Source organism: Bos taurus, chromosome 29 (genome assembly GCF_002263795.3).
Source record: "Bos taurus isolate L1 Dominette 01449 registration number 42190680 breed Hereford chromosome 29, ARS-UCD2.0, whole genome shotgun sequence".
Taxonomy (NCBI): domain Eukaryota; kingdom Metazoa; phylum Chordata; class Mammalia; order Artiodactyla; family Bovidae; genus Bos; species Bos taurus.
Genome location: NC_037356.1, coordinates 5,123,418 through 5,149,939, shown reverse-complemented (window position 1 = coordinate 5,149,939; position 26,522 = coordinate 5,123,418). Strand labels below are relative to the sequence as shown.

The following is a 26,522-nucleotide window of genomic DNA, read 5'->3' as shown; positions in this document are numbered from 1 at the left end:
GGAGACAGGGATCAAGACCATCCCCATGGGAAAGAAATGCAAAAAAGCAAAATGGCTGTCTGGGGAGGCCTTACAAATAGCTGTGAAAAGAAGAGAAGTGAAAAGCAAAGGAGAAAAGGAAGGATATAAACATCTGAATGCAGAGTTGCAAAGAATAGCAAGAAGAGATAAGAAAGCTTTCTTCAGCAATCAATGCAAAGAAATAGAGGAAAACAACAGAATGGGAAAGACTAGAGATCTCTTCAAGAAAATTAGAGATACCAAGGGGACATTTCATGCAAAGATGAGCTCGATAAAGGACAGAAATGGTATGGACTTAACAGAAGCAGAAGATATTAAGAAGAGATGGCAAGAATACACAGAAGAACTGTACAAAAAATATTTTCACGACCCAGACAATCACGATGGTGTGATCACTCATGTTAGTACAGTGGTGCCTATATACAATATTCGAATGAATAAATACAAAATATAAGCATTAAAAAAAAAAAAGAAAGAAATTGATGCGTTATCACGGAGCAGGCAGAACCAGAGATGCTTCCCAAGCGTGAGCAGTTAGAAATTAGATTTCGGCAGGGGGTAATCAACAGGGAAGACAGAGCTGTGGTTAAATATTATTGACTGCGGAAATTTGGCAGTTCCTGGAAAGAGGTTGGTAAGTAGAGTTGATTAGGGGCATTTTTCAGCGGCCTGCCCGCGAACGCAGACTTTGCCCGGGGTGGACAAGGTGGACGGAGCCTGCCACCAAGAAGCATGTCTCCTCCCCCGGCAGGGTCGTCTCTGCCTCGTCGAGGCCTCCGGGCGACCGCAGGGACCGGCAGCTCGGGGCCGGCGTCCCTCCGCCTTCGGAGCCGCGCGGAGGCTGGCGGGGCCCTGAGGACCCGCCCAGGGGACCGCGCTGGGCGGCCGCCTGGGGGGCCCGCGCGCGCCCGGCCGCGCGCCGCCGGCTCGCCCGCGCTCCCGCGGCGCGCCCCCGCGTCCGGCCCCTCCCGCTGCAGTCCGAGGAAGCCATGGCCACCAGCGGGCGCCGACCGTACCTGTGGATATTCCTGGCCGCAGCGCTGGCGTCCTTCCTGGCTGGATTTACGGTGGGTAAGTGTGCTGACCGCTGCCCCGGGCGCCAGGCGCCCCTCCACTCTGCGGCCTGCGTGGAGAGAAGAACGACAGCCTGCGGGAACGGCCGCGGCGCCGCGTCCCAGCCCGACTGGAAGCCGAACGCGATGCATTCCGGCATGCCGAGCTCGGGGCTTCCCTGGTGGCTCAGCGGATAAAGAATCCGCCTGCAATTCAGGAGATCCCATTTGATTCCTGGGTCGGGAAGATCCTCTGGAGAAGGGATAAGCTACCCACTCCAGTATTCTTGGGCTTCCCTGGTGGCTCAGCTGGTAAGGAATCCGCCTGCAATGCAGGAGACCGGTTCCATCCCTGGGTTGGGAAGATCTGCTGGAGAAGGGATAGGCTACCCACTCCAGGATTCTTGGGCTTCCCTGGTGGCTCAGACGGTAAGGAATCCACCTGCATGTGGGAGACCTGGGTTCGATCCCTGGGTTGGGAAGATCCCCTTTAGAAGGGAACGGCTACCCACTCCAGGTTCCTGGCCTGGAGAACTCCATGGACTGGACAGTCTATGGGGTCTCAAAGAGTCGGACACGACTGAGAGCCTTTCGCTTACTCAGGTTACTGTTAAGAGCCGTTGTAAAGAAAATTTAGAGTTGCCATTATTCGCAGGGGTCAAAGAGATTGTTTCGTTTCCAAGAGTCTAAACTTGTAACTGCCCTTCTGTGATCATTTATTGCAAAAATCTCTGGGGAATCCTCCCCGTGTGTCAGCCGCTGCGCTGTGAAGCAGACCTCCTTGGGAGAACAAGAAAGATAGAGGCCCGTGCTCTAATACATAACACGAGGAAAATGACAAGATTCTCTCTCATCTAAAACTCCTTTAACCAACTCAGAATTACACAGCGGAATTTGAAGGTTTTCTGCATTTAGTTTGAATTCTTCGCACCGCCGCCGGTGATCTGTTTCTCTGCTGAGGGCTCTTTGTGTTGTTGCTGTTTTTTGACTTTTGGGGTGGGGGGACTTTTAGTTTTTATAAAAGTCAAAAGCACTTATTGTGTATGTAATATGCATATGTCCCCACCCCCACCCCCCACAGGTTGGCTTAGTAAGCCCCTCAAAGATACGGCCACTTCAGCAGACAGTCACCAGAATTTAAGGTGGAAACTGATATCTGAGATGAAAGCTGATAATATAAAATCATTTCTTCGGTAAGTTTGTTTTGAATAAGTGATCTTAAAAATAAGAATTTTGACACAATGCAGAGTGAAAACTGTTTGAAAACTGATTATATTGATGTGGGTAACCTTTGTGTGAAATGATATAATATCATATTAATTCCTGGTAGTTTAAATGTCCCTTTATACCACTCTTAGAGTAAAATCTATTTGAATGATGCCGAAGTCTTTCTTCCCTGACTTCGTGTGCAAAAAAAGTCTTTGGTTTCTTTATTAAGAGATGTTCCAACTTCATGCACTTTGAAGGGCAGCTGAACGTTACTCTCTGTTCCCCAGGCCTGGGTCTAATCAGGGAATTTATTTAAATGTCACATTCTATCAGGAAGACTCAGATGGTGGTAAACTTTGATTTAGAGAGAAAGAGATTAAAGTTTCAGATTCCGTTCACCAAAGATTAAACCTTTGTCCCATCTACAAACTTAAGGGACATAAAGAGGACAGAAAGAAAGCAGAAGGATCAGTGCAAAACCCCCAGTGTCTTAGCAAGAGAAAGAATGACATTCAGGGGAGTGATTATGAAGTTCTTGAAGACAGCTATTGTGACATTTATTTCACTAAAGAAAAAAAAAAAAAAAAACAGTTTTATTGAGGTATAAGAAAATTAGAGACACCAAGGGAACATTTCAAGCAAAGATGGGCTCGATAAAGGACAGAAATGGTATGGACCTAACAGAAGCAGAAGATATTAAGAAGAGATGGCAAGAATACACAGAAGAACTATACAAAAAATATCTTCACGACCCAGATAATCACGATGGTGTGATCACTCATCTGGAGCCAGACATCCTGGAATATGAAGTCAAGTGGGCGTTAGGAAGCATCACTACAAAGCTAGGGGAGGTGATGGAATTTCAGTTGAGCTATTTCAGATACTAAAAGATGATGCTGTGAAAGTGCTGTACGCAATATGCCAGCAAATTTAGAAGACTCAGCAGTGGCCACAGGACTGGAAAAGATCAGTTTTCATTCCAATCCCAAAGAAAGGCAATGCCAAAGAATGCTCAAACTACCGCACAATTGTACTCATCTCACATGCTAGTAAAGTAATGCTCAAAATTCTCCAAGCCAGGCTTCAGTAATATGTGAACTGTGAACTTCCAGATGTTCAAGCTAACTTTAGAAAAGGTAGAGGAACCAGAGATCAAATTGCCAACATCTGCTGGATCATGGAAAAAGCAAGAGAGTTCCAGAATAACATTTATTTCTGCTTTATTGACTGTGCCAAAGCCTTTGACTGTGTGGATCACAATAAACTGTGGAGAATTCTGAAAGAGATGGGAATATCAGACCACCTGACCTGCCTCTTGAGAAATCTGTATGCAGGTCAGGAAGTAACAGTTAGAACTGGACATGGAACAATAGACTGATTCCTAATAGGAAAAGGAGTACGTCAAGGCTGTATATTATCACCCTGCTTATTTAACTTATATGCAGAGTACATCATGAGAAACGCTGGACTGGAAGAAGCACAAGCTGGAATCAAGATTGCCAGGAGAAATATAAATCACCTCAGATATGCAGATGACACCACCCTTGTGGCCGAAAGTGAAGAAGAACTGAAGAGCCTCTTGATGAAAGTGAAAGAAGAGAGTGAAAAAGTTGGCTTAAAACTGAACATTCAAAAAACTAAGATCATGGCATCCAGTCCCATCACTTCATGGCAAATAGATGGGGAAACAGTGGAAACAGTGGCTGACTTTATTTTTGGGGGGCTCCAAAATCATTGCAGGTGGTGACTGCAGCCATGAAACTAAAAGATGCTTACTCCTTGAAAGGAAAGTTATGACCAACCTAGACAGCATATTAAAAAGCAGAGACATTACTTTGCCAACAAAGATCCATCTAGTCAAGGCTATGGTTTTTCCAGTAGTCATGTATGGATATGAGAGTTGGACTATAAAGAAAGCTGAGCGCTGAAGAATTGATACTTTTGAACTGTGGTGTTGGAGAAGACTCTTGAGAGTCCCTTGGACTGCAAGGAGAGCCAACCAGTCCATTCTAAAGGAAATCAGTCCGGAATATTCATTGGAAGGGCTGATGCTGAAGCTGAAACTCCAATACTTTGGCTACCTGATGCAAAGAGCTGACTCATTGGAAAAGACTCTTATGCTGGGAAAGGTTGAGAGCAGGAGAAGAAGGGGATGACAGAGGATGAGATGGTTGGATGATATCACCAACTCAATGGACATGAGTTTAGGTAAACTCCAGGAGTTGGTGATGGACAGGGAGGCCTGGCATGCTGTTGTCCATGGGGTCTCAAAGAGTTGGACACAACTGAGCGACTGAACTGAACTGAGCTGAATTTCCATAGAATATACGGCATCCATATAAAGCTTATAATTTGAGAGTGTTGACATATGAATAATACACTCAGCCAACCTCCTCCTCAATCAAAAGACAGAAAAATTATATCATGGCTTTGCAGTTTATTCCTCCTTCACTCTCTATGGATTCCTTTTTATTGTCTAATATTTTATTTAAATAGAATCATACAATATGTGCTCTTTTATGTCTTTCACTCAGCATAATGAATGATTTTGGAATTCAGCCAGGTTGTTGATTGTATCTGTGGAGTACATTGCTTTTTATTGTTGAGTATTATTCTGTTGTATCAGAGAAGGCAATGGCACCCCACTCCAGTACTCTTGCCTGGAAAATCCCAGGGGCAGAGGAGCCTGATAGGCTGCAGTCCATGGGGTCTCAAAGAGTCGGACATGACTGAGCAACTTCACTCTCGCTCTTCCCTTTCATGCATTGGAGAAGGCAATGGCAACCCACTCCAGTGTTCTTGCCTGGAGAATCCCAGGGATGGGGGAGCCTGGTGGGCTGCCGTCTATGGGGTCTCACAGAGTCGGACATGACTGAGGCGACTTAGCAGCAGCAGCATTCTGTTGTATGGATGGATCAATTCAGTTCAGTCGCTCACTTGTGTCCAACACTGTGACCCTATGGACTGCTGCACGCCAGGCCTCCCTGTCCATCAACAACTCCTGGAGTCTACTCAAACTCATGTCCATCGAGTCAGTGATACCATCCAGCCATCTCATCCTCCGTCGTCCCCTTCTCCTCCTGCCCCCAATCCCTCCCAGCATCAGAGTCTTTTCCAATGAGTCAACTTTTCAAATCAGGTGGCCAAAGTATTGGAGTTTCAGCTTCAACATCAGTCCTTCCAATGAACCCACAGGACTGATCTCCTTTAGAATGGACTGGTTGGATCTCCTTGCAGTCCAAGGGACTCTCAAGAGTCTTCTCCAACACCACAGTTCAAAAGCATCAATTCTTCGGTGCTCAGCTTCCTTTACAGTCCAACTCTCACATCCATACATGACTACTGGAAAAATCATAGCCTTGACTAGATGGACCTTTGTTGGCAAAGTAATGTCTCTGCTTTTGAATATACTATCTAGGTTGGTCATAACTTTTCTTCCAAGGAGTAAGCGTCTTTTAATTTCATAGCTGCAATCACCATCTTCAGTGATTTTGGAGCCCAAAAAAATAAAGTCAGCCACTGTTTCCACTGTTTCCCCATCTATTTGCCATGAAGTGATGGGATCAGATGCCATGATCTTCGTTTTCTGAATGTTGAGCTTTAAGCCAATTTTTTTACTCTCCTTTTTCACTTGCAACAAGAGGCTTTTTAGTTCCTCTTCACTTTCTGCCACAAGGGTGGTGTCATCTGCATATCTGAGGTGATTGATATTTCTCCAGGCAATCTTGATTCCAGCTTGTGCTTCTTCCAGTCCAGCATTTCTCATGATGTACTCTGCATATAAGTTAAATAAGCAGGGTGACAATATACAGCCTTGACGTACTCCTTTTCCTATTTGGAACAAGTCTGTTGTTTCATGTCCAGTTCTAACTGTTGCTTCCTGACTTGCATATAGGTTTCTCAAGATGCAGGTGAAGTTGTCTGGTATTCTCATCTCTTTCAGAATTTTCCACAGTTTATTGTGATCCACACAGTTAAAGGCTTTGGCATAGTCAATAAAGCAGAAATGGGCTTTATATAGGGCAGGAATTTAAAATTTTGATAAAGTCCAGTTGTCTTTTGTTTCGTACTTTTGTGTTCTATCTAATTTAGCCTATGAGAAGTTGTGAAGATTATTTTTGAAGTTTTATGATTGTAGCTTGTGTATTTAGGTCAGTGGTCCACTTCAAGGTAATTTTTATGTGTAGTTTGATATGAGTTGATGATTTTCTAAATACAAATATGTAATTATTCTTACAAGATTTTTTAAAAAATTTCCTTTCCCTTTTGAATAGCTTTGATAGATTTGACTAAAATCACTTGACCATAATGGCTTGTTTTTGGATATTATATTTTCTTCTGTCATTGTGTCACTCAGTCATGTCTGACTCTTTCCAACCCACGTACTACAGCACACCATGCTTCCCTGTCCTTCACTATCTCCTGGAGTTTGCTCAGACTTGTGTCCATTGAGTCGATTATGCCATCCAACCATTTTATCCTCTGTCACCCACTTCTCCTCCTGCCTTCAATCTTTTCCAGCATCACGGTCTTTTCCAATGAGTCGGCTCTTTGCATTAGGTGGCCAAAATATTGTAGCTTCAGCTTCAGCATCAGTCCTTCCAGTGGATATTCAGGGTTGATTTCCTTTAAGATCTCCTTTTAGTCTTGCTGTCCAAGGGGCTCTCAAGAGTCTTCTCCAGCACCACAGTCTGAAAGCATCAATTCTTCATTGTCAGCCTTCTTTATGGTCCAACTCTCATGTTGGTACATGACTGCAAAAACCACAGCTTGGACTACATGGACCTTTGTCAGCAAAATATTTTCTTCTGTTGATCTATTAATCTCAGTACCATGTTGTCTTGTTTGGTATAGCTTAATAGTAAGTTGAGTAAAATGAGATAGAGTTAATCCTACATATTTTGCTTTTTAAAAATTGCTTTGACTATTTTATTTGCATTTTCAAATAAATTTTTTTTTAATTTTATTTTTAAACTTTACATAATTGTATTAGTTTTGCCAAATATCAAAATGAATCCATCACAGGTATACATGTGCTCCCCATCCTGAACCCTCCTCCCTCCTCCCTCCCCATACCATCCTTCTGGGTCGTCCCAGTGCACTAGCCCCAAGCATCCAGTATTGTGCATTGAACCTGGACTGGAATCAAATAAATTTTAAAATCAACTTCTCAATTCCTACCAAAGAAAAAAATACCTGCTGGAACTTTGATTAAAATTGCATTGAATTTGTGAACCAATTAGAAAGAGTAATTTAATCTCTTCATTCATTGTAGGGATGTACTGTGTGTGTTAGTCGCTCAGTCGTGTCCAGCTCTTTGTGACCTTGTGGACTGTGGTCCAGTCCCTGCTAGGCTCCTTTGTCTATGAAACCCTCCAAGCAAGAATACTGGAGTGGGTTGCCAATTCCTTCCCCTGGCGAGCTTCCCAATCCAGGGATCAAACCCAGGTCTCCTGCTTTGCAGGTGGATTCTTTACTATCTGAGCAAACAGGAAAGCCTTAGGGATGCACTACAGTTTACTCAGTAGATCCACCTGCCAATGCAGGAGACACAAGGGAAGCGGGTTCATTCTCTGGGTCAGGAAGATCCTCTGGAGGACGAAATGGCAACCCATTCCAGTATTCTTGCCTGGAAAATTCCATGGTCAGAGGAACCTGGTGGGCTGCAGTCCACCGGCTTGCAAAGAGTTGGACACAACTGAGCAAGCACACACACACGTGCATATGACCGTATTATGACTGATAAAACAGGAGAAAAATTTAGTTGAGATCCACTACAAAGTTTTCCCCTGTTAAAAGAAACACAAAAGAGGAAATAACTTCTCCTGAACATTGCAGCCTGAATATATGATGTTGGAGCTGCAATGCCTATCTTGGGACCATAAGGAGAAATTCAGTAAAGTTGTTCCCTGATGCTTTTTTTTTTTTTGCACTTCTTTCATTTTGGTGGGTTGATGAAAAGGTGGGAGGCAAACCTTAATGATTAATCCTTCACCTTAAATGAAGGGAATATACTTACCTTACCCTCCCCCCCCACTGTAAGAATATTGTTTATTCACTAAAGGAAATAAAACAATAATGAATTATGTGAAGTAAAATTTTAAATATCCCCAAGCCCTGGTGGTTTTCTTGTGCACGCAAAAACTTCTGTCTACAAACACATTAATACTTCTTTAAAAAAGTTAGTTTATTTTGTTTGATTGCATCGGGTCTCAGTTGCAGCCCACAGGCTCTTTTTGTGGCATGGGGGCTTCTCTAGTTGGGGTGTGTGGGCTTAGTTGCCCCGTGGCATGTGGGATCTTAGTTCCCTGACCAGGAATCAAACCGGCATTACTGCATTGCAAAGTGGATTCTTTTTAGTTTTCTTGGCTTTCCCTTCATGGGTCTGTCTATTTAAGACCTTTGTTTTGGATTGTCAGCATCTGGCTTGGCCCTTTGAGGCTTCCTATCAGGAATGCTTTAAGTCAAAATGCACGTGTGGGAAGGTGGATTATTAATCACTGGACTAAAAGGGAAGTCCTGATACTTCCCTCCGCCCCCAAATATTGTATAGTATTAAATGTCAGTAACTTGCAGCTTTGATTTAATGATAATAGATGTGGAAAGCTTCACAGAAAAGAAAATGATTGAAGTATCGTAATGAATAGTTAATAGCTTACAGCTGGGGAATGTAAATAACTAGGAGTGGTGTACAGGGATATTTATGTAAGTAGGATGATACTTTTGTCTAAGAGAAGATCTTGTGCAGAGGCCAGAAAGGGTGGTGATTTTAGGAGACCAATTAGCATATTAAATGATAAGAGTGAAGAAGTTTATAAGGTGAGTGGTAAGAAATGAACCTGGAAAGTGGATCAGATTAAAAAAAGGGTCCAAATGCTATGTCCAATGTGAACTTTATAATGCAGAATATAAGGAGCCATAGAAGGATTTTAAGCAGTTGATCAGTATGATCAGACGAATGATTTAATTCCACAATGGATCTTCTGGACCCAGGAATCAAACCCAGGTCTCCTGCATTGCAGGCAGGTTCTTTACCAACTGAGCTATGAGTGAAGCCCTACTAAATTATAAGCAACTTATTTAACTGCTCTCTGTTAATGTATTTGCAAAATGCAGATAATGGAAAAAAGGTGGTTAGGATTAAATCAGAAAGCCCATGTGAAATACCTCATCAGGTTACTGGCATATAGTAAGTTTTCAGTAAGTACTGATTTTGCTTTACTCTCTGTCTTTTTTGGTTGTTCTATGATTGACTAAAACACCAGTGTATAGAAGTATAATTGGGCTACTTACGGAGGGAGGGGGTTTGGGAAACTTTTAAAATATTTACCTCAAGCAAAGTGAATTTCATTTGAAACTATGTTTCTGAAGTTACTTAACTGTTGCAAATCATTTAGACTCAGAACCAAGAGATCATTGCCCAAACTCAGTTCAGCAAATCTGAATTATGTAATTCCTGGATAACAGGCAAGTACTGAGCATTTGGAAATAAAAACATAAAGATGCATGAACTTGAACTTCAATGGGATAAATAAACAACTGTATACAGTAGGGTGAAAACAGTGCCAAAAGTGCAGGCTAGCACAGCTGCCCGGCTGGTGTCTGGCAAACATGATGATCTTAGTTTGAGAATATCTTTACTTCCTGATAAGCAGCAAGAAGTTAGCACCGGTGGCGTAGGGATGTGCCATCCTTCCCTCATGTTTGCTCATCCCCGAATCCCTGCTGACTGTGTTCAGCACCAGATGTGTTCTTTTCTGAGGAAGCACTGTCCGGACCAGCTCAACAACGAACTGACCCGAGGGAGCAGAGCCACAGAAGAATAAGGAAAAAGAAGACTCAGAAATGAAGTGGGGATCAGGAGGCTGATGCCATTCGCAGGCAAAAGCCCAGATCCTAACCCTTGCAGGCCTTTTATTAACTTCTCCTTCCTTGCTTGTGCTCTAGAGATATCTGTTCTTTAGTCTCAGATGTCAAACCTTCAGGCCTTTCATGCTTCTGTTTAGCCCTTCGGCTAGTGACTCCCTTTCTCAGCAACCCCCTCAAGGCTCTGGTGACTGGTTTTCCATCAGTCACATCAGTACTTCAGCATCTTGTTTTCAAGATATCTTTCCATGTTGTACATTTTACTGCTCCCAGCCCTTCACCTGGGGGTGATATAAGAATATATATAAGATATAAGAAAATATATATATATTATATATATATATATATATATATATATATAAGATATAAGAAAATAAGAAAGTCATTCTTATTATTCAAAGAACACCTGTTAATTATAGTACAGGCCTGTGCATAGTATATTCCCTACAAGCACATGTGAAAACTGCAGTTACACACAAATATTTAAAAACTGGCATATCTAGAAATCCCTAGCTGTGTTTTTTATATCTCGGTTATAGAAATGATACTTAACATCTAAAATATGAGTTATGCATCTAGAAGAGTTCTTAGGACATTTTCTGAATATAGTCTTTGAATCCCACTTTAATTTTATTTTCATTTCAGTTCGTTTACAAAGCTACCTCATCTGGCAGGAACGGAACAAAATTTATTGCTTGCCAAGAAAATCCAAAACCAGTGGAAGAAGTTTGGACTGGATTCAGCTGAGTTGGTGCACTATGATGTTCTCCTGTCTTACCCTAATGAGACAAATGCCAACTACATATCAGTCACGGATGAACATGGAATTGAGGTGACTGATTTACAATATTGTATTAGTTTCAGGTGTACCGCAAAGTGATTCTGTTTTATGTAAATTTTTTTCAGATTATTTCCCATTATAGATTATTATAAGTTATTGAATATTGTTCCCTGTGTTACATAGTAAAACTTCGTTACTTCCCTACTTAATGTATCTGTTAATATCTGTTAATGTATCTGTTAGTGTATCTGTTAATCCTATAGTGCATGCTAAGTTGGTTCAGCTGTGTCTGACTCTTTTTGACCCCATGGATCATACCCTGGGAGGATGCTCTGGCCATGGGATTCTCCAGGCAAGAACACTGGAGTGGATTGCCATTTCCTCCTTCAGGGGATCTTCCCGACCCAGGGATCGAACCCGAGCCTCTTATGTCTCCTGCCTTGGCAGGAGGTTCTTCACCACTAGCACCACTTGGGAAGCCCCAGAATACTGGAGTAGGTCTCCATTTCATTCTTAAGGGGATCCTCCCAACCCAGGGATCGAACCTGTGTCTCCTGCCTAAGTCTCTTGCGTTGTCAGGTAGATTCTTTACCACTTGAGCCACCTGGGAATTGTTAATCCTATACTCCTATTTTATTCCTTCCCCCATTACTTCCCTGGTGGCTCAGATGGTAAAGAATCTGCTTGCAACACGGGAGACCTGGGTTCGATCCCTGGGTTAGGAAGATTCCCTGGAGGAGGGCGTGGCAACCCACTCCAGTGTTCTTATCTGGAGAATCCCATGGACAGAGGAGCTTGGCGGGTTACAGTCCATGGGGTCACAAAGAGTTGGACACGACTGAGCACAGCACATCCCTTTCTTCTTTAGTAATGATAAGTTATTTTCTATGTCTGTAAACTTTCTCTTTTGTATATAGATGGATCCATGTTATTTTTTAGATTCCAAATAAAAGTGATGTATTTGTGTCTCTGACTTACTTCACTTAGTATGATATTCTCTAGGTCTACCCCTCTTGCTTGCAAATGGCAATATTTAATATGCTTTTATGGCTGAGTAACATTGCATTGTATATGTAAACCAAATCTTATTAAACCAGTTGTCTGTTAATGGGCACGTGGCTTGTTTCCATGTCTTAGCTATTGCAAATAGTGCTGTTTCAAATATTTGGGTGCATGTACCTTTTCAAATCAGAGCTTTTGTCATTTCTGTATATATGCCCACAAGTAGAATTGCTAGATCATACAGTAGCTCTATTTTTAGTTTTTTAAGGTGCCTCCATACTGTTAGGTCGGAGAAGGCAATGGCACTCCACTCCAGTACGCTTGCCTGGAAAATCCCATGGATGGAGGAGCCTGGTGGGCTGTAGTCCATGGGGTTGCTAAGAGTCGGACACGACTGAGCGACTTCCCTTTCACTTTTCACTTTCATGCATTGGAGAAGGAAATGGCAACCCACTCCAGTGTTCTTGCCTGGAGAATCCCAGGGACGGGGGAGCCTGGTGGGCTTCCGTCTATGGGGTCGCACAGAGTCGGACATGACTGAAGCGACTTAGCAGCAGCAGTAGCAGCATACTGTTAGGATAGTGGCTGTACCAATTTACACTCCCACTAACAGTGCAGGAGAGTTCCTTTTTCTCTACACCTTTTCTGGCATTTGTCTTAGATTTCTCTGATGCTTAGCGATGTTGAGCATCTTTTCATGTGCCTGTTCACCATCTGTATATCTTCTTTAAAGAAATATCCATTTAGGCCTTTTGCCCACAAAATGTATTATTCTTTAATAGCAATATGAAATGTTTCTAACTTTATGTGTTTCAATTCTTGCTAGATTTTCAATACATCATACATTGAGCCACCACCAGATGGATATGAGAATGTTAAGAATATTGTACCACCCTATAATGCCTTTTCACCCGCGGGCGTGCCAGAGGTAAAATAAAAGACACTCAGTTCTTTAAGCCTTTATTTAAAAATACCTATGTAAAGGAATAAAACCAAGAAAACTAGGTGGATCATACATGTTAATTCATACTTTGAGACTCCATCCTCTACATAACCTCCCTAAAAACAATTTTTAGAAAAGAAATACTTGAGAACCAGACCCTGATAAGCACATGCCATTCTTTGAAATAACTCAGAAACTGCTGCACATGTCTTAATTCAGTAAGGGCAGTAGATAGTTTTCAAACTTTTTTCCTTTGTCCATTGTCTGACTTTGTTATAGATTTGTAGATCTGAATTGATAAATCATACCACAGAAGTTCTAATAATAACTCCACCCATAAATACCATGGTTGGAAATAACGTAGCTACTTTTATTTACAGTATTCCCCATACTCAGTGTACACTAGTAATTTCTTCAAACATTTAAACACTGTTTAAATATTTTACATATTATCTCTCTTTTTTTTAAACTTTCAGGATACTGAAATATTTTAAAAGACTTCTCCAGAATTAGCATGGGTGTGTTTATTAAGCCCAAGACAAGAAAGATAACTTTTTATTATGATGCAGTATTATGGAGCAAGGAGAAGGCAATGGCACCCCACTACAGTACTCTTGCCTAGAAAATCCCATGGACGGAGGAGCCTGGTAGGCTGCAGTCCATGGGGTCGCACAGAGTTGGACACGACTGAAGCGACTTAGCAGCAGTTGATTTACAATGTTGTGTTAGTTTCAGGTGTACAGCAAAATGAATCTGTTTGACATATACATATATCTTCCATCATCTACTTTTATTTATTAAACTTTAATCGGAGAAGGCAATGGCACCCCACTCCAGTACTCTTGCCTGAAAAATCCCATGGACGGAGGAGCCTGGTGGGCTGCAGTCCATGGGGTCGCTAGAGTCGGACACGACTGAGCAACTTCACTTTCACTTTTCACTTTCATGCATTGCAGAAGGAAATGGCAGCCCACTCCAGTGTTCTTGCCTGGAGAATCCCAGGGATGGGGGAGCCTGGTGGGCTGCTGTCTATGGGGTCGAACAGAGTCGGACACGACTGAAGCGACTTAGCAGCAGCAGCAGCAGCATTATGGAGCAAACTTATACTTTGGTTTTCTCTTTAGCAGTGTTTTGTATTTTTGCTGTTGTTGTTTGTTTTTATTTTCAACAGGGGGAGCTTGTATATGTGAACTACGCTCGCACTGAAGACTTTTTCAAACTAGAAAGAGAGATGAACATCAACTGCACTGGAAAGATTGTTATTGCCAGATACGGGAGAATCTTCAGAGGAAACAAAGTACTTTGTTATTTGCTTTTCTAAAGGGAAAAATAATATATAACCAGTAAATATAAATGATTTACATCATTTGCATTATGGTTTCCAAAAATTGCCATTGGTTGGTTTAGTCACTGAGCAGTGTCTGACTCTGTGCAACCCTTATGGACTGCAGCCCACCAGGCTCCTCTGTCCATGGGATTCTCCAGGCAGGAATACTGGAGCGGGTTGCCATTTCCTTCTCCAAAATTGCCATATATATATATATTTATAAATTTGTTATTTTCATGGTTGCACAGAAAAATCCTGGGGTTTTATTTGTTTGCTTGTCTTTTGTCATTGTTGTTTTTGCTACCTTGTCTATCTGGAAAGGGAAATTATTCTTCTTAGTTTTACTACCAAAGCTATGTTGTTTTTTTATTAAAATGATGAAATTTTATATAAACTAAAAAATGAAAATCCATATATTACTCAATTCATTCATTGCCCAGATGTAATCAATTCTTAATAGGTCTTTTCAGGCCTAATTTTGTGAAATATGAATGCATGTCTTCATATACTCATTTTACGTAATTTCTTCTTTTTTCTTAACAAAGAGGGCATCAGATACTACATATTGTATAAATTTATTTTTTTCACTCAATAATAACTCAGAGGTCAGCACATTGAGAGTTATATAATAAGATGGTTAAGAGTATAGGGTGCTAGATCTGTGTAACCTGGCTTCTTGTTTGGTGCGGGTTCCCTATGCTCTAGATCTTTTCCTGTGAGCAAGTTACTTAACCTCTCTGTGCCAGTATCTCTTCTTACGTGAAATAGAAATGCTAATAATAACATTAATCTCCTAGAATCCACAGTAGGATTTATCAACCTTACATTTGAAAGCATTTAGGATAGTTACAAGTACTGAGTAATTTCTTGTAACTGCTTATTAAGTAAAACTTCATTTTGTAAAACTCTTTGTTTGGCTGTACTGAGTTTTAGTTGCAGCACACAGGATCTCTAGTCATGGTGCTTGAGCTCATAACCAGCATGTGGGATCTAGTTCCCTGACCAGGGATCACGCCTGGGCTCCCTGCATTGGGAGCTCCAAGTCTTGGCCACTGGACCATTAGGGAAGTTCCTCCCTCATCATTGTAGATGGCTATGTAATATTTTACGGAATTATTAAGCAATTTATTTAACTATTCCACTTGTCTTAAATTTGTTACTGTTACAAATATTTATATTGTGAGCATCATTGTCCATATGTACTTGAACATTTGTATGAGGATTTTGGTAATATAGATTCACTCCTAGAAGCTGAATGGCTAAATCATAGTGTACAGTTGAATCAAATCTATGGCAACATAGATTTGAACTGTGTGAGTCCACTTGTTCAGGGGTATTTTCAATGGTTAATAATAGTATTATACAGTTACTACATGGGCTTCCCAGGTGGCACAGCGGCCTGCTAATGCAGGAGACACACAGGAGGTATGGGTTCAGTCTCTGGGTCAAGATCTCCTGGAGTAGAAAAGGGCAACCAACTCCAGTATTCTTGCCTAAAAAGTCCCATGGACAAAGGAGCTTGGCAGGCTGCGGTCCATAGGGTTGCAAAGAGTTGAACAGGAATGGGGAACTATGCACATATTCAGTTTCTACAAGGTCAGAGGTTGGTTGAAACCACAGATGCAGACAAACGGAGAATACAGAGGGCCAAGCCTAAGTTATTCTTGGATTAACCCTGCATTGTTCAAGGATCATTTGTACATTATTTCAAAAGTTTGATGGGCATCATAGATTTGTACTTCAAAAAAGTTGTATCAGATTTTACTTTTTCTAATCTTTGTCTGAATACTGGGAAGTGTTTTAGCTGATTGATGGTTATCTATCTTTCATTATACTACTTCTGGTAATCAAGAATTCAGTATCTTACAGGATACATTTTCCTATTTGTGGTCAGTTTGAATTGTTAGAAAAATATTTAAAAAACACTGGGCGATGTTTCAGACACTAAGTTCTGGGTAGCTTTTCTTCTTTTCTTTCTCTTCTCCTCTTCTGCCCTGGCTCTCTGCAGTGAGATGATGGAGTGTTAACCATTGGACCACCAGGGACTTCACCTGTGTAAAATTTTAAATTAGCTTTTTTAGCTCCACAGACATTTACATCATCTTAAGTGTGTGGTCTGGAGGAAGCACAAGATGGAGTCAAGATTGCCGGGAGAAATATCAGTAATCTCAGATATGCAGATGACACCACCTTTATGGCAGAAAGTGAAGAAGAACTAAAGAGCCTCTTGAGGAAAATGAAAGAGGAGAGTGAAAAAGTTGGCTTAAAGCTCAACATTCAGAAAACGAAGATCATGGCATCCAGTCCCATCACTTCATGGCAAATAGATGGGGAAACAATGGCTGACTTTATTTTTCTGGGCTCCAAAATCACTGCAGATGGTGATTGCAGCCATGAAATTAAAAGACGCTTACTCCTTGGAAGGAAAGTTATGACCAAGCTAGATAGCATATTGAAAAGCAGAGACATTACTTTTCCAACCAAGGTCCGTCTAGTCAAGGCTGTGGTTTTTCCAGTGGTCATGTATGGATGTGAGAGTTGGACTAATAAAGAAAGCTGAGCACTGAAGAATTGATGCTTTTGAACTGTGGTGTTGAATAAGGCTCTTGAGAGTCCCTTGGACTGCAAGGAGATCCAACCAGTCCATCTTAAAGGAGATCAATCCTGGGTGTTCATTGGTAGAACTGATGTTGAAGCTGAAACTCCAATACTTTGGCCACCTGATGTGAAGAGCTGACTCATTTGAAAAGACCCTGATGCTGGGAAAGATTGAGGGCAGGAGAAGAAGGGGACAACAGAGGATGAGATGGTTGGGTGGCATCACCAACTCGATGGACATGGGTTTGGGCGGACTCCCGGAGTTGGTGATGGACAGGGAGGCCTGGCGTGCTGCAGTTTATGGGGTCACAAAGAGTCAGACACGACTGAGCGACTGAACTGAACTGAAGTCTGTTTTTCTAAATGTTGGAGAGTATGCATGCTCATTCGCCTTGGTCATGTCCAACTCTTTGTGATCCAATGGACTGTAGCCCAGCAAGCTTCTCTGTCCATGGGAGTTTCCAGGTAAGAATACTGGAGTGGGTTGCCATGCTCTCCTCCAGGGGATCTTCCCAACCCAGAAATAGAACCCACATCTGTGTTGCCTCCATTGCAGGCAGATTCTTTATCATTGAGCCACCTGGGAAGCCCCAAACACTGCGGGATAGATAGTTAAAGTGAGTTAGACAAGGTCCTTGTTCTCAAAAAATAGTAGTAGAGAAGAAAGATGTTTAACAGTTATTTTACAATGCTTTGATCCATCTTGTAATATAGTCATATATAAAACATGGAAGATGTGTAGAAAAGAGAGACATTAATTTTGCAGTTTTAGGTATACTAGGAATGCTTCACAGAAAAGGTAATAACTTGTTTGGAGTTATGTTGAATAAATGTGAGTTGTTAAGTCTACCTGGGCAGAAATCGTATTGAAGCCTAAAAGAACTGATTGTTACCAGTGTGATAATAAAAGTGCGTAAGTTTCCTTATGTTATTAAATTGGTTTTATCTTACAAGGATAAGTCAGTCTTTTGCCATTTCTACATTATGGATTGCTTATTGCCCCTGCAGGTTAAAAATGCCATGTTGGCAGGAGCCAAGGGAATCATCTTGTACTCAGATCCAGCTGACTACTCTGCTCCTGGGGTGCAGCCATATCCCAAAGGGTGGAACCTTCCTGGAACTGTAGCCCAGAGAGGGAATGTGTTAAACCTGGACGGTGCTGGTGACCCCCTCACTCCAGGCTATCCAGCTAAAGGTAATAGATGAGCCTGTTATGGCCCACTCATTTTTGCAAAAATATTACTTGTCCTTACAGAAGGTGTAAAAGTAAGCATCTATAGAATACCATTAAAATTGTGCACAATTGTATTTTGGATTGCTACTGCTAGGAATTTAAAAGAATTTCCCTTTTATTATTTCAGCTTTAAGTTTCCATGAGGTGTGGACGTGGAGCGGGTAGTAGACAGTTCAGTTCCCTTCTGCCTTTAGTAGAGGTTGAAGAACACATGTCCAGGGTAATACTATTCTTACCAAACTAGAACTTAGGGTTTCTGAACTGTGTAATGATTTTATATTTCTACAGATCACATATTTTTATTTTTGAAAATATCAATGAGTTTTTTTGTGTGATTTAATATGTAAAATGTGAAAGGTTTTCACATTTGTGTAACCATATCCACAATCAAGATAATGAACGTGTCCATTACCCTGAAAAGTTTCATCTCATCTTTTTGTGATGCCTTCCTCTCAACCCCACTCCCTCCCTGCCAATCCCTAGGAACCATTGATTTGCCTTCTGTCTAGTGTAATAATTTTGAGCTTCAGCTATGTTGATGTCTGTGTCAATATTTCAGTTCTTTTTGTCATGGTTGTTGAATGGTATTCCATTGAATGGATACTCTACAATTTGTTTGTTTACTTTTTCTTGGGAATTTAGATTGCTTTAAGTTTTGGAGATATTACACATAAAACTTCTACGAACAGTTGTATGCAAGTCTTTATATGTATATATACTTTTGTCTCTCTTGAGTAAATGAATAGAAATGGCATGGCTGGATAACATGATAGATGATTTTCAAATTGTTTCCAAAGTGCTTGTACCATTTTGCATTCTAGCAGCAGTGTGTGAGTGTTCCATTTGCTGCATCCTTGCCAGCGCTTAGTATGGTTGATCTCTTTAACTTTACATTCTAATCGATACGAAAGTCTCCAGGTTACAATTCTTTTTTAAAGTTTTGGTAGCTATTCTGGTTCCTTCCCATGTGAATTTTAGAACTGGCTTATCAATTTCTACCAAAAAGTCTCCTGGGAGGTTGATTGAGGTTGAATTAAACCTATAAGTCAGTTTTGGGAAAATTGATATTTTAAAATATGGGATCTTCTGAGCCATAAACATGGTACAGCTCTCAATTTACTTAGGTATCTGTAACTTTCTCTCAGCCCATTTGTTGTTTCACTGTACAGACCATGTGTATCTTTTTTCACATTTATTCCATAATAATTTCATAGTGTTATTCTTTTTTTAATTACATTTTAAATTTCAATTTCCAGTTGACCGTTGTTAGTAAATGGAAATGTTGTTTCTAGAGGAAACATACTGATCTTGTGTATTGATCTTGTATTCTGTAAACTTATCAATAATTAGTTCTGCTAGGTTTTTTTGGATTCCATCAGCTTTTGTATAGGTGATCATGTCATATGCACATAAAGAGAGTTTTATTTCTTTGTTTCTGTTCTGGATGCCTTTTCTTTTTCTTTCCTTATTGTAGTATCTGGTACTTCTAGAAATTGCTGTAAAAAGTTGTTAGAGCAGATATCCTTGCCATGTTCCTGCCCCCAAAGACTGTCCCTGTCTTTCTCTGTTAAGTAGGATCTTAGCCATAGGGTTTTTTTTTTTTCTTTCAGATTTTATAGATTCTTTTAAATCTGATAAAGATTGAGGAAGTTCACTTCTAAAAGTACTATGAATTTTTATCTTAGCACATTTTTCTCATTTGACTAGCAATGTGTAGTGAATGTTGTCAGATTCTTTTACTGTACCTAATAAAATGATCTTAAATTGTTCTTATCTATGTTTTTCTTCAATTATACATATTGATTTGGTGGGGTGGGGGTGCACCCCGTGAAGCTTACTGGATGTTCTCGAATAAGGTATTAAAGGCAGGCCATGCTTGTAAAGACAGAATCCTAATCACTAGGCTACCAGGAAATTCCCCAGATTGATTTTTGAGTGTTAAACCAAAACAACCTGGGATAAACTCTAATGGAACATTCTTTTTTTTTTTTCAAATTATTTATGACTACAGTCTTCATGGCTGTGTGCAGGCTTTCTCTAGTTGCAGTGAGTGGGGGGTTCTCTCAAGTTGCAGTGCACAAGCTTCACACTGCAGCGCCTTCTCGTTGCAGAGCACAGACTCTAGGTGCACGAGCTTTAGCAATCGCAGCGCTCAGGCTCAGTAGTGGTGACACAGGGGTGTAGCTGCAGCATTTGCGAACTTCCTGGACCAGGCACCGAACCCTTGCTGCTGCACTGGCAGGTAGATTCTTAACCACTGGACCGCCAGGGAAGTCCTCATTGTATTATTCTTCTATGTAATACTGGTATATTACTGGAATTGTGCTAACAATTTTGCTAAGAATCTGTCTTTAATAATAATGGATATTCTCCTATCAATTTACTGTCTTGTAATATCTCTGTCTCGTTTTGGTAGTAGTAACATTGACTTCATGGAATGAATTAAAAATTACTTCATAAGACTGTTCTATACATCAGTGTCTCTTTTGCTGTCTCGTACACCGGGTTATTGTTACCATCTTTCTAGATTCCATATATATGTGTTAGTATACTGTATTTATGTTTTTCCTTCTGGCTTACTTCACTCTGTATAATAGGCTCCAGTTTCATCCACCTCATTAGAACTGATTCAAATGTATTCTTTTTAATGGCTGAGTAATACTCCATTGTGTATATGTACCACTGCTTTCTTATCCATTCATCTGCTGATGGACATCTAGGTTGCTTCCATGTCCTGGCTATTATAAACAGTGCTGCGATGAACATTGGGGTACACGTGTCTCTTTCCCTTCTGGTTTCCTCAGTGTGTATGCCCAGCAGTGGGATTGCTGGATCATAAGGCAGTTCTATTTCCAGTTTTTTAAGGAATCTCTACACTGGACTCTGTAGGAGAGGGAGAGGGTGGGAAGATTTGGGAGAATGACATTGAAACATGTAAAATATCACGTAAGAAACGAGTTGCCAGTCCAGGTTCGATGCACGATACTGGATGCTTGGGGCTAGTGCACTGGGACGACCCAGAGGGATGGTATGGGGAGGGAGGAGGGAGGAGGGTTCAGGATGGGGAACACATGTATACCTGTGGCGGATTCATTTTGACATTTGGCAAAACTAATACAATTATGTAAAGTTTAAAAATAAAATAAAATTTAAAAAAATGCAATAAGGAAAAAAAATAAATAAAATAAAATTAAATTTAAAAAAAAGAAGAAAAAAAAGCAATCTGAATAAATAAATAAATAAAAGGCCAAAAAAAAATTACTTCATCTTCTTCATTTTTCTGCAAGTGTTTATGTAGAATGAGTTTGATTTTATCTGAAAACGTGGCTCAGTGGTAAAGAATCCACCTACTAATGTAAGAGATGCTAGAGATGCAGGTTTGATTCCTGGGTCAGGAAGATCCCCTGGAGGAGGAGATGGCAACCCACTCCAGTATTCTTGCCTGGAGAATCCCATGGAGAGAGAAGCCTGGTGGGCTGTAGTCCATGGGGTTGCAAAGAGTCAGATGTGACTGAGCAACTGAGTGTGACATGGCATGATGTAGAATCCTTCAGTGAATCGATATGGGCCTGGTATTTTGTTGGTAGGAATGTTTTTAATTGCAAATTAAATTTCTTCAGTAGGTATATGGCTGTTTACATTATGTATTTAATCTTGAGTGAGATTTGCTAGTTTAAGATTTTGTCCATTTCATCTAAGTTGTTAAATTTATGGGTATATAGTTCTTTGTAATATTCTTCCTTTCTTCTCTCTCTTTCTTTCTTTTCTCCAGGTACTGGAGTGCTATTCTCTTCTTTATTTCTGATATTGATGGTTTATATCTCTTTTCTTTTCTTGATTTGTCTTGCAAGGGATTTATCAATTTTGTTAATCCACTCAGAGAACCAGCTTTGGATTTCGTTGATAATTTCTATCATTTGTCTGTTTTCTAACATTTCTGCTCTGGTCTTTAGTAGGATATATCCTTTCTTCTGCTCATTTTTGCTTTATTTGCTCTTATTTTTTCAGTTTCTTAAAGTAGAATTTGATGTAACTTGTTTGAAACCTCTCTTTTTTCTAAGATAGTTGTTTTAATGCTCTAGAAAACTCTATTTTGGCTGAAACCACAAGTCTCAATTAGAATTTAAGCCTGACAATACTTTTCATCTTCCTTTAAGGAGAATATTGTTATTATTTGAGTAAGAAATTTTCACTTATTCCCAATACCACTTAGTTCAGTCACTCAGTTGTGTCTGACTCTTTGCAACCCCATGGACTGTAGCACACCAGGTTTCCCTGTCCATCATCAATCCAGAGTTTACTCAAATTCATGTCTGTCAAGTCAGTGATGCCATCCAACCATCTCATCCTCTGTCCTCCCCTTCTCCCTCTGCCTTCAGTCTTTCCCAGCATCAGGGTCTTTCTCAATGAGTCAGTTCTTTGCATCAGGTGGCCAAAGTGTTGGCGCTCCAGCTTCAGCATCAGTCCTTCCAATGAATATTCAGGACTGATTTCCTTTAGGATGGACTGGTTGGATCTCCTTGCAGATCAAGGGACTCTCAAGAGTCTTCTCCAAAACCACAATTCAAGAGCATCAATTCTTCGGTGCTCAGCTTTCTTTATAATCCAACTCTCACATCCATATTTGTCTACCAGAAAAACCATAGCCTTGACTAGATGGACCTTTGTTGGCAAAGAAATGTCTCTGCTTTTCAATATGCTGTCTAGGTTGGTCATAACTTTCCTTCCAAGGAGTAAGCGTCTTTTAATTTCATGGCTGCAGTCACCATCTGCAGTGATTTTGGAGCCCCCCAAAATAAAGTCAGCCACTGTTTCCACTGTTTCCCCATCTATTTGCCAAGAAGTGATGGGACAGAATGCCATGATCTTAGTTTTCTGAATGTTGAGCTTTAAGCCAAATTTTTGACTCTCCTCTTTCACTTTCATCAAGAGGCTCTTTAGTTCCTCTTCACTTTCTGCCATAAGCGTGGTGTCATCTGCATATCTGAGGTTATTGATATGTCTCCTGGCAATCTTGATTCCCTCTTATGCTTCATCCAGCCCAGCATTTTGCATTTCCTTCAGTTCTTATTTTACAGTTCTTTCTAGTTTCAGAATCTGGGACACATTTTCCAGGTATTTAGTTAACTGAAGCTTCTCTAAAAAGGATTCAAGATATCCTTAAGGAAATAAAATATTCTTGGGAAATTCAAGAGAATTACATGAAATGTCAAAGCAAATATAGGAATCTGTAATCCCTGTAATTGATTTTATATTAAAATGCAAATGATTTAATTTCTTACTGTCAAATTTAAATAGACCATATTAGATAAAACAGTCAATCGCTTTGGGGGAACTTTAAAAGTTTGGATATAATATCAAACATATAGCAAATCTGCATTAGTAATAACAGGAATTCTTTTATACCCTTTGCTCGATTCTTCAGTTGTTTTCCTCTTATGCAATTGATTTCTGCAGAGTACACCTTCAGACTTGATGTTGAAGATGGAGTGGGAATTCCCCAAATCCCTGTACATCCCATTGGATATAATGATGCAGAAATATTTTTACGGTATAGTTTTCCAGTTGTATTTGAGAATAAGATCTATTACACTAAACATCTATTTTCTGTTCTAAAACCTACCTATGTTAAAAGTGAAGTCTTGTATCAGAATTGACTCCTAAAGTACGGGAATATAGAACACATCTTTTTTTCTGTAAGGAAAGAGCAGTTTATTAACTAAGAAATAATAAGAAAACAGTCCTGTATTTGCTACAAATGAAAGTCTCAAAAGGAAAAACTATGTCTAAAGATAAAAATATTGACTTGCGATTTTTGAAGTAGTTAGGTTATCTTAGGTATTTGTATTTGACCTGCATTTCAAAAATGTGCGATACCCACAACTCACTGGATTTGTAAACTTATACCAGTTACCCAATCTTTCTCCAATTCAGGTTCCTTCTCTGAAATGAAGACAGAACTAGTTTCTGCCTGATAGAGTGGTTATGAGTAGGTGAAATCATTATATAAATATCATAGGAAAAACATTCAGTCAGTGTTTGCTATTACCGTATTATGTAACTGTTGGTTCTTTTTCAGATTTCCTAATGTCTATTTTTTGTTTAATGTATGTGCAAATGCCATTCAGTAATTTTTTTGAGTGGCTACTATGTAACCAGCAGCTTTTCTAGAAATTAATTTCTTCTCCTTAATTTCATATGTTTAGGATTTCTTGAACCTAATGCTTTCCTATGTAAATAATTAAAGTCAGAAGCAGAGAGGCTGATGCACTGATGTTTCCCATTTCCCCTCACTATTTTGGTTGTTTTTTCCTTAGCTCTTTTTTTGGTGGGAGGCTGTGCTGTGAAGCACATGGGATCTTAGTTCCTCAACCAGGGCTTGAACGCAGACCCAGGCAGTGAAAGGCCAACTCATAACCTCTGGACCGCCACGGAATTCCTCTCCTTAGCTCTTACCACTAGCATAGCAACATTTTACTTATGTTTCTCAGTTATGGTTCTCTTGCTAGGATGTAAGCTCTGCAAGGGAAGGAAATTTTACAGTTCCCAGCACTTAGTAAATCCTCAATATATATTTGTTAAATGTTTGAATAAAACCTCATCAACTTACTTTGTGATTTCTTTTAGAAATTGTGATGCTCAGCCTTTTTTTTTCTGTCATTTTCATTTTCTCTTGACAGCTATTTGGGAGGAATTGCTTCACCAGATGAGAGCTGGAAGGGAGGTCTTAACGTGAGTTACAACATTGGGCCTGGCTTTGTAGGACACGATTCTTTCAGGTAGTTTTATGTTACTTTAGTATCCTACTAAAAGTTTACATATTTAGTGGAAAAATGTCAAGATAAGTGTTCTGCCAGTTTTGCTTTGCTTATATTTTTTTTCTCATTTTTCATAGTGAATAATTATCATTTAGAAATACTTAGAGCTTCCCTGATGGCTCAGATGGCAATGCAGAACACCTGGGTTCAATCCCTGGGCTGGGAAGATCCCCTGGAGAAGGAAATGGGAACCCACTCCAGTGTTCTTGTCTGGAAAACCCCATGGACACAGGAGGCTGGCAGCCTCCAGTCTAAGAGGTCTGCAAAGAGTTGGACACGACTGTGTGACTAAGCAAAAGAATTACTTATGGAATGATGTATTAAATTCTTCTTCCAACAGGGATATCACAACATTTGTTTTTTACATCTCAAAAATTGCTACATCTGAGTTACAGGTTTAACATTTTAAGTCTCCTCTCTTTTTTCTAAAGTATTTATTTGGCTGTGGCAGGTCTTGGTTGTAGCACGTGGTATCGTCTCTGACGAGGGGCTGAGCTGGGCTCCCTCCACTGGGAGCGTGGAGTCTCAGCCACTGCACGTGGTATCGTCTCTGACGAGGGGCTGAGCTGGGCTCCCTCCACTGGGAGCGTGGAGTCTCAGCCACTGGACCACCAGGGGAGTCCCTTAACTTCCCTCTTTACCTAACGTTTTTAAAGAGCTCTTCAGATAGCTGTCAAAATGCTATGCATGTGAAGCACTAGCTTAACCTAAGGGAAGGAGTAAAAGAGAAGACAGACAGGTTCCAGCCTTTTTACTGATCACTTCCTGTGTGTGTGGGTTAAATAAGTTAAAATGGGTATGCACATAACTGTTATAAGGCTCAATACACTTATTTTAATTATTATTGTTATCAACCCATGATAGCACTTTTGAGGAGGCATGATCACAGAATATGTTTCATTGAGCTTAATTTTACAGAAAGAATAAGTTTTCCAGTGGATCAAGTTAGGCAGGAAATGTCAGTGGCAGAGAACAGCTTGTCCAAAGTTGTACAACATCATGGCATGATCAGAACTTTAAGTACTTTGATTTGCTTGAAAGGTAGAGAGGAAGGGAAACTTAAAAATTGATGAATTGCAGAAAATATAGCTGTTTTTATTGAGACAAAATTATTAAGTCAGTCTTGTTTGCTAGAAATTTACTTAACAATATGAAATTATATTTTGAGAATGTCTTTTAATTTCTATTAAAAGTTTTATTTCAGAACTTTTAAATTATTGCTGCTGACAAGTGTTCAGCCAAGTCTGACTTTTTGCAACCCCATGGACTGTACCCTGCCAACCTCCTCTGTCCATGGGATTTTTCCAGGCAAGAATACTGGAGTGAGTTGCCATTTCCTTCTCCAGGGGATCTTCCCAACACAAGGATAGAACCCGTGTCTCTTGCATCTGCTACATTGGCAGACAGATTCTTTACCATTAGCACCACCTGGGAAGCCCTTTAAAGTATTAGGAGTTCTGTTTTATTTTATAGGAATTTTAGAAATATTTTTATGTAAGTGTTTATCTCTCTCAATTAGAATGGACTTCTTTTAATACAAGAGACTTCATTATCTAATTATTAATACTTTCGAGGTACACAATGAAAGATATATGCCTTTCTGATTTATAAACAGAAACATACAAACACGGAGAAATCAATAAACACATGGCTACAGTCACAGTTCAAGAG

At 40.2% G+C, this 26,522-nt stretch overlaps 1 protein-coding gene across 4 annotated transcripts in view; it reads left to right on the top strand.

Moving 5' to 3' along the window:
• Positions 1-976: 976 nt before the first annotated feature.
• Positions 977-26,522, top strand: part of NAALAD2 (N-acetylated alpha-linked acidic dipeptidase 2) — a 52,426-nt gene continuing 26,880 nt past the window's right edge. For 2 of the 4 annotated variants that reach the window (XM_005226667.4, XM_005226666.4), the window contains exons 1-8: positions 977-1,092; positions 2,155-2,266; positions 10,794-10,980; positions 12,758-12,859; positions 14,046-14,171; positions 17,808-17,994; positions 23,491-23,584; positions 24,714-24,812. In XM_005226667.4, coding sequence (XP_005226724.1) covers positions 1,011-1,092; positions 2,155-2,266; positions 10,794-10,980; positions 12,758-12,859; positions 14,046-14,171; positions 17,808-17,994; positions 23,491-23,584; positions 24,714-24,812 — 989 coding nt within the window. In that variant the 5' untranslated portion in view covers positions 977-1,010. The remainder of the gene's footprint in view (positions 1,093-2,154; positions 2,267-10,793; positions 10,981-12,757; positions 12,860-14,045; positions 14,172-17,807; positions 17,995-23,490; positions 23,585-24,713; positions 24,813-26,522) is intronic. The other 2 variants (XM_005226668.5, NM_001192880.2) reach the window with 2 other exon arrangements.